This window comes from Atta colombica, unplaced genomic scaffold, assembly GCF_001594045.1.
Source record: "Atta colombica isolate Treedump-2 unplaced genomic scaffold, Acol1.0 scaffold125, whole genome shotgun sequence".
Taxonomy (NCBI): Eukaryota; Metazoa; Arthropoda; class Insecta; order Hymenoptera; family Formicidae; genus Atta; species Atta colombica.
Genome location: NW_017259212.1, coordinates 4,124,588 through 4,133,632, shown reverse-complemented (window position 1 = coordinate 4,133,632; position 9,045 = coordinate 4,124,588). Strand labels below are relative to the sequence as shown.

The 9,045-nt window shown below is 31.7% G+C and overlaps 1 protein-coding gene across 1 annotated transcript in view; it reads right to left on the bottom strand.

Moving 5' to 3' along the window:
• LOC108694873 (disintegrin and metalloproteinase domain-containing protein 19) overlaps nt 1–9,045 on the bottom strand; it is a 98,097-nt gene that overhangs the window by 16,912 nt on the left and 72,140 nt on the right. Inside the window, exon 3 of the mRNA XM_018204561.1 lies at nt 3,561–3,716. Coding sequence (XP_018060050.1) covers nt 3,561–3,716 — 156 coding nt within the window. The remainder of the gene's footprint in view (nt 1–3,560; nt 3,717–9,045) is intronic.

Here is a 9,045-nt window from a genome sequence, read left to right as displayed (position 1 = left end):
TAAATTTAAATTTAAATTAAATTAAATTTTGATATGCACTATCCATGATAAAAATATAAATTCTAGATATGTATTATTATGTAATTTTCTTATATACTTTTATATATTACTTTTATATTAAAAAAAATTTTTACACAACGTTTTCGAAGAATTGGAATTACAGTGATATCTCAAATTTTTAGTTTATATCACATCTGTATTTTCTCCTTTAACGAGCTCAAAATTGGTTCATCCGCGCGGATAAATCGTATTTATATCGCGAAGAACGAAGGGAGGAACAATAGAGCCGTTAACCGGAGCCGCCAATTAATTAAATATAATTGTGCAAAACAGTAAGTGCGGTGCTGCGGCTAGCACAACAAACTCGCCAGTTGGCTGGCGAGTTTTACATTTTCTGCTTGACTTTCGTCCCACATTCTGGATGACTTTTTTATGCTCATCATTGTCCCATTATACGTAGCCGAGCAGAATATTACAATCGAGAAACAGCAGTCTTTGTTATTTATAATTGCAGTACTCATTTTCTATGTTATTATAATTATTTTATATGTTTATTATTATTTTTTAATTTAATAAATTTTTTTATATCATAAAAATATAATTAAATTTAAAACAGTAATAACAAGTATATTATTTTTTTCATTAAATTTTTTATTTTTTTAATTATGATTATTCTAAATATTATTTTTGGCTCTGTCTATTTCATTCTGTTCAAGTAAGTATAGAGATTTTTATCTTAAGACAAATAAATAATTTTTTGATATGATATAATTTAAATTTGATTGAATTTAAAATTGACATGATATAATTTAAATTTACAAACTCAAATGTGCTTAAAAAAATTTAATACCGATTCTGTTTCAATTAAAATGAAAAGATATAATAATTATATCAATAATCTTGTCCAGATAGACGCTTCCAGCTTCATTTTATAAAGTATATTAAGTATTGTTACTGCGTTGCATTCATTGAGATGTCGTAATAATCACCTAAAATTTTGGACAAATTTCGTAATTAGAGAAATATCTCAGAAATACTTTCGCAATTTCCATAAACTGCGGAGAAATTTAATTGTCGACGATTTAACATGAGTGAAATTTAATATAACCGACGATTTTCTTCATCAATATATATCGAGTAACGTAATACCAAAGTATTTAATACACTCAGCTTTTTATTTTTCCTCCTTCATGTATTTTTATTGTCTATATTTACTATTTTACTATTTTACAAACAACCAAGTAAACTCGATTATCTACAGAAACATTACGATAGCGAAATTAGACATTTAGCAGAAGCAATTTCCAAGGCAATCCTCGCGTTTTGCACGATACACTCTGCAGATACGTCGCGCGACCGTTGCAATTTAACATATTCTGGGTGTTCCATCAGTTTTCTTCTCTTTTTTTTCTTTTTTCTTTTCGTCCTTCCTGCCTTTCTCTTCCGCTACGGCATTTGAATTATAAAGCGGAAATGCCGCGACCATCACTCGCATGCACGTTTTGTTTTTAACGTGGAGTTGTACGCCCACCATTCGCTCGGGATCAACACGCCGCTACACACTTTGCGTGTGTTTATAGCGAGACGTTCTATTAAACATGCAGACGGCAGACGGAGTGAGTCACCTCGATCGATTTCGGCCGAGTCGCGTATTATACCTGTACGAGGCCTATCTATACCTTTTCCATTCGCGTGATGACGGCAGATAGATATGAGAGGGCACCGATACCCGCGGAGATTTTTAATTTTCGTGGGGACCGGAAGCACGAGTCGAACGTGGAATTAAATAAATTTTCTCACAAATAGATTGTCTTTTTTTCGAGTTGTCTAAAAAAGAAAGAATTCTTTATTCAAAACGAAGGTTCTCTTTTTTATCACAATACGCTATATTTTTCCTTTGCTTGGCATCTCTTTATTGACCTGATTGAATAAAACATCATTTCCAGAGTTTTTTAATGTTGATCAATTCCATTGCAAAGGTTGCTAATAGTAACATGGAATATGGTAGTAGCAAGAAGTAGATATTAATATAATGTAATTATTTAAAGTTAAATTAAAATTAAATTGTGAGTGACGATCTTCTTTACATGGATATATAGTTAAATCTATAGACAAATCGAACTTGTAGAATCGTTATGACATCAATTTGCGAAAGAATCCATCGTGAAAGTATATTTACTTTATATACCCTTTTATTTATATCTCTTATTTATATCTCTTAAATTTATATCCTTTTTTTTTATTTTATATTTATTTTATATACTTCCACCATGAGAAAATCGAAAACTAGCGAAGATAAAGAGCAAACACAAAAAGAAACAAATGAGAAAGACATACTAATAAATGAATAAACTTCGATCATCTCCTTCCAGCGATATCAAAGACATAGAACATGGATTGCGCCATCCATATCTAAATAGTATATCAAATGTGATTAATAAAAATGAGAGAAAGGACATCCATTCTTCCTCTATTTCTATGATAATGATTAGTTGAATAAAAAGAGATAGAGATGCCATGTTCACATGTCCTGCGGCTCTCATTTTTATCGATCAATTTTACACACGTTTACGTTCTATATCTTTGAGTGACATATAGCGATATTATTTTCAGCCTTAGAACACTATCAATATATAAATTTTACATGTAAGTGAGTGAGATCCTTGCACTACACTATATCTTTATTGATTATTAGGATGTCCAATCTGTCCTGCTATATAAAAATTAGGACAAGCGGAGACAAGTTTTTAAAAATTCAGTCCGTTAAATCATATCATAATTCTCTGGTAGTCAGTATTATAAACGAGATTAATAATCAATTTTTAAGCAATTTTGTATGTTATTACGTACATATTTTATTAGCTTTATTAATAAGTTATGAAGAATTTTGAACTATACATGAAATGAAGATTAACTTTGATAATGTGTTTAAATTTTCCTTTCTTCGATTTAAGTTAATAATTAAATTATTTGTATTTATATAAAAGTCTAGATTATAAATATGTGTCATTAATAGTGTAAAATATATGAAAATTTAATATTACATTAAGAATAAGTAAATACACAAGGAAATAAGTTATTCCGAATAACTTATTTTTGTGTAAAATTTATGTATCGATATCAGCGTTCAAAGGTTAAGTACCCGATGTGTATAATTTTTTAACATTTTCATTACAGAATCATCAAAAAAATATATAAAGTAATAAAATAATATCTAATACAAAATTCATTACTATTCGCAATAATTGTCGAGAAAAGTAGCGATTATGTCTTTCTTTGCAGGGAGCGAACAGCTGTATGCTCTAAATTTACGTAAATTTTACGTTGCATATTATGTCGTTAAACAGCGATAATGCCACTCTTTGTGCGCCATTCGATACGTAACGAATGAATTGCTGAGGTTAAGTTGAATGAATCCCGATGCTTTCCTAGATCGGTGTTTGGTATCTGATAGAATTGCGTTTGCGTTTGCGCTCGATATCGATTAGCACAAATGTTATTTGCGGAAAAGTGGTTAGCACGCTACGGATGTGAATACTGGATGTTCAAGCAGTACTTACAACTTTCGACGGGGTGTGCACTTTGTACGTGCCGCGATTCTGGTGGAGTTGCTGATAGCCAACTGGAATTAAATCGGTGTTCAGTCGAAGGTCGAGAACACGTTCGACACCGTCCACATTAAAACCCACCGTCAGCACGTCCGCATGCTCGTGATACTGAAAAAGAAGGAAAATATCGATCGTGAATTTCCATCCGCGATTTTAAAATTTTCTTTTTATTCTCAATACTGAAACAAGGAAATTTATAAAACACTATTATATGTCGTTTTAATTTGAGAAAAGAGAAAATAAACAAAATATTTTTTTTTTGCAATTTTTCACATATACATAAAATTGTTTTTTTATTTAAAATTATTTTATTTTAAATTTTCATTTTATTTTAAATTTATAATTTGTATCAATCAGTTCTAGAAATACATTTGCAGCAATGTATTCAAATTTATTTCACTTCAATTGCAATCTGTAATTAACAATCTATTTATTCGCAACTAAATCTATTGTAAATTCACAATTAAATATTCTATCAGATTCCCTATTATAATTTGAGAGTTTTTCTTCTCTAAAAAAACGATTTGCCGTATCATTATCAATTCAATGTTCGAATAACATGGCCGATTTTTTCTTATCGAGCAGACCGAAAAGCCCGATCGCGCACCTGTTGCATTAATAGCGGTAAAACTGTGCTTAGACCTGAGAAAACAAAATTTCTTCTGCGAAAATTGAAGTCCTGAGAGTTCGTTGCATCGAGCTGCAATTAATTTTATACTTGGATGCCTGCTTTCTCCGACCGTGAAATGGTTGGATCTAGGAATATTGTTTAAATGACAAACTCCGGAAGACCGAATGCTAATGAAAATTTTAAGCAATCCGTATTTATCGCCGGATGAATAGCAAGTGACGATTAGCCAATGAATAGTAACAAATAGTTATATTCAAATGTAATTGTTAGAACTATAGTAAAAGTATATATAAGCAGCATTTTCTCAAAATAACATTTCTCAAAATAACTAAGATCTGTTTAATTTCTATTTACAATTTTTTTTACAATAACATAATAAATTCTCGAATCATGAATCAATTACGAATAGTAATCTCAGTAATCTTGTACGTCTTACATTTAATTATAAATACGAGATAATATGTAGCTTATATAACAATGGCTTCATTTAATGTAGACAACAATAGCCTCACTTAGCTTAGAGAACAATAGATTAACACAGAAATACAATTTTCCTGCTAAATTCTTTATCATTATGCTTTCTATGCCTGTTAATCGCAACAAGCTGTGTAAATTTAAATCCATATTACGAAAGCGTCAATTATTAGTGAAATAGCTGATTACTCGTCATGATTGTCGTTTGGTACGATTAATCCGATTTGCCGACTGTCATATCATTAAGCGCCTAAAACAGTTAGCGTTCGTGACGAAGCTGAAAAGCTTCGTTCTGAAATTCATAAACTCTCGGAATTACGGCATATTCTCCTGTCTTTCGAATGTGGCTCGAATGGTATACGCGTGCCGAGTGAACCGAAATGAATTTGCGAATCTCGTTTGTACCGTAGCCCAACGGCGTGCGCAATGTTTAATTCATGGAGGCCGTCCTAACCGGAATACTTTTCCTGCGAGCATTTCGTATTGAAGAAAATGGATGCTGTGTTACTTATAGACGCTGTATCAAAAATAATATTAGGATCAACAGTCGGCTCGAAGTCGATCTGTTAAATCTTGAGATTAGAGAATGCGGAATTTCTAGTTTTCAGGCGGTTATTAAACAGGCGGAAATTAAACTTTAATTTTCTTTATGTTCAATGTTATTACATCATATACATATATTATTCCCTTAAATTAAAAGTGACGCAACTGAAAAAATTAAATTTTTCAGAAAAGAGAAAAACTATTTTTCAATTTGACAGAAAATTATTAATTAATTAAATAATATTGATCAAAATAATATATTCTTAATATAAATAAATATTATTTCTGTTATTTCGTTTCACGAACTTTTCAAAATCTTCAAAAAATCTTTTTTGAAAATGACAATTTTGATTTTTTTAAAAAACCCTTTTTTTAGTGAGTCTTTATGGCAATTTTTTAAAATGAAAATAAATTAATTCATTTTTTATGACTGATAGTAACATTTATTTAACTCATTTATGGTATAACTTGAAAAAAAAATTGCTTTTTTACTTATATCTTACTTTTAGAGTAAGAGAGCAATCTCTGAATATAATAAATAAATCGAATTGTAATGATGATCAATTTGGAATTTCAACCCAAGAAAAAAAAACAACTAACTTCTAAATATTATGAATTTGCGCCTTTTTACTTTAAATCTATCATAATTTTGAAAAAATACTAAAAACACTAAAAAAAATCACTAAAAAAGATACATAATTTTCCTAAATAAGATATATTTTCTCTTAAAAGAAGAAAAAACAATTTCTTTTGTAATCAATTTTTTATTTCGTTATTTATTACGGCTAAATGATTGAAAGAAAGATGGGAAAATCAATCAAGATTTAAGTTAATCAAGATAGTCTGCTACAAGCAACTTTTAGAAGTTTATATAAGATCCACCTCGGGATTCGCGTACGCGTAAGCAAGATACGTGCAATATCCCCTGGGCTACATTTTATGTCTTACGTTCTACGATTTACGCCAAGAAGAATATAAAAGAAGCTTTTAACTAACCGTTCTCCCTCGCGTGCAAAGACAGCAAAGCAACATGATGAAAGCTTGGCTCTTAATTAGTCTAAGTGCCGCGACTGAAATTGTGGCAGTAATTACTCGAGTAACGAAACGCAGAATTGAAGAGGCGCGTTTCAACGCCGGGATGGATGGACCGAAGGTGCCCTATGCCATCATGAATTATTGATTAGCCTCCTTGCGCGCTTCGACAACAAACGCGACGCTCTAAACATAGCGCAGTTCCAGTTAGCTAGCCGTTTGTGTATAAAAAAATAATCTACACTCGCAATTACGAAAATGCGCGAAACGTAACATTCTCTTTAAATAATTTAATGTTGTAACAGATTATTACGAAAAATGAAATGGGAGTTTTCCACGGTTCTCACATTGCAAGTATAGTTAATTCTAAATTAAATACAATTTCACATTAAATTTAAATATAAGTTTTATCTCGTAACAGAAGATTAAAAAGACGCAAAAGTACTCATGGAAAATGGGGTGTAACAGAAAGTAATAGGTATATAAAATAATAGTTAATTTAATAAAAGTTAATTTAAAAGCATGCCTGTCAAAAATAAGTTATAAGTTATAATGACGTTGAACTCTCACTGAAATCAATTGCTATTATTTCAAGGTGTAAATGAATGTCAGATCAGATTCCATAAAGTATGAATTTTAATTCCCGCAGCTTCCGCAATTGAAACTTTATGTTAAAATGTGTAGCAGGTAATTTTCAGAAATACATTAGCCAAATTGAGAAATATCTTCGATGCAATATCCGCGAGGTGGTTTTCTCTTGGGAGACAAATGGCGCAGTGACGATATTTCTTCAGGAAGCTGAGTCCAACGATACGACAGCGTAACACTGTGCACGATACACAGTCGACAGTGCACTCCTTTGAAATCCTTTCAGCGTGGTGTATATCATTGTCCAGCGACAGTTAGCAATCTATACTTGGCTCGCGGCCACCGCAGAGAGACCGTTTTTGATATCATATCCCTGCTGGCTTCCGTATAGTGGCATGACCCGCATTCATCTTCTTTTCGATATCGAGAAACAAATATACCGCTGGATTAAGGCTATTGGATCTATCTCTGTACAAAGTAAATGTCTGCAAATCTACTGCAAAATTTAAACCTTATTTAATTAATTTAAATTTGTCCACAACAGCTATTAAAAAATTCAACAAAAATTAGGTAAATGAGAGTATGGCGCGGTATTTAATGCGCAAACAACTAAAAAGGTTCATTTATAAACAGGTCATTCGCTGATAATACCCAAAATACAGTCAAAATGTATGAAGATTGTAACAGCAAATCAAATATAACTTGTTTATAAACTGAACTTTTTAATTGTTTGAGCACTAAGCGCTGAATTGTATTCTCGTTTGCTTAATTTTCGTTGAATTTTTTAAATTTCATGAGCCTTTACTTTATAGTTATTCATTTAAATAACTATTAATTCTTCCTATCTCGACATTCGCGAATCAATATTGATTCTTTCACTTTATATTCGAAAAATCAACAAGTAGATCAGGGAATTCACTGCAGATGAAATATGGCTGAATTCAAAACATTCTATGTACATACTGTCTGCAATACGTTGAAATAAACAGAAAATTTGACAAGCAGAATCACTTACTATACAATGCATTGTTAAATCGAAGGTGATTAAAGAAAACCCAAGAGTTACTAAGATAAACGCGAAACCTCTCAAAAGTTTGCGAATACTTTTTGTTTTCTGTTCTGTTAGCGCATCCCAAACAATTTACCGAGTGAACTAACTGCATTAACCGGTTGCCGAGTAACGGATTAAGCAGCCGGCGAACGTTCCAACTTTTCTGCCAGTTGGATAAAATTCCGGGTGCCATTGCTCGTCGACGGAAAAAATTCGCCGCGCGAGACTGTCCTTTTAATCTGGTAACCAGAACCGAGTTAATCCAAGGGAGGAAAAAGAGTGTCACGTCGGAAGAGAAAACGGGGCGCTTGTTAAAATGAGAAAGAAAGAAAGAAAGAAAGATAGTGAGAGAGAAAGAGAAAAGTTTTCAGCTACTGTAAAACTCGGCCGACGTGGTCCTTACGTCCTATCCATTGTGTGTCCCTGTAAACCACCCTCTCTCAACGGAGTTTCCGCTCTGTGGTTTCTACATCGCTGCCCTTCGGAAACTCGAAGAAAAGAAAAGCTTGGCGGCGACACTGATCTTTTTTAGGAAAATTCCGCGCGGCAAGGCCTCACGAAAAACAAATTGCGAAGACGGAAGAGCGTTCATAGAAATAGAAATGCATCTCGGGTATTCTGTTTAACATGATGGAGTTCGCATGGATTACTCAGTTTTCTTAAAATTAAATATTTAATAACAATCTTCATTCTTGCATAATCATTCGATAAAACTTGTACAATAATAAATAATTTAATAATATTTTAACACAATTTAATAAATAATGTCATTATGTTTGACCATAAAAAGATTTAAATTAATTGGGAGAAATCATTAAAATATAATTAACACGATGCTTTCTAGCGCACGGTACAAGTGTGACATATTTTAAAGTAATATATTTATACAGATTGTGTTTATGACATTTAATTTTCACTAAATTAAAATTTGGCTTCAAACTTTAGGGTAAATAACATTATATGCGCAATAACATTTGAAACATGAACATATGCTTTTTATCAATTTTGCAACATCTCAGATTAAGTGCAAAAAATTCATCAAAAAGTTGAAGTGAATTAAATCTGTGCAACTGGCTCGCTATATTATATACTGATTTATTCTTGAATTTGATTTATTA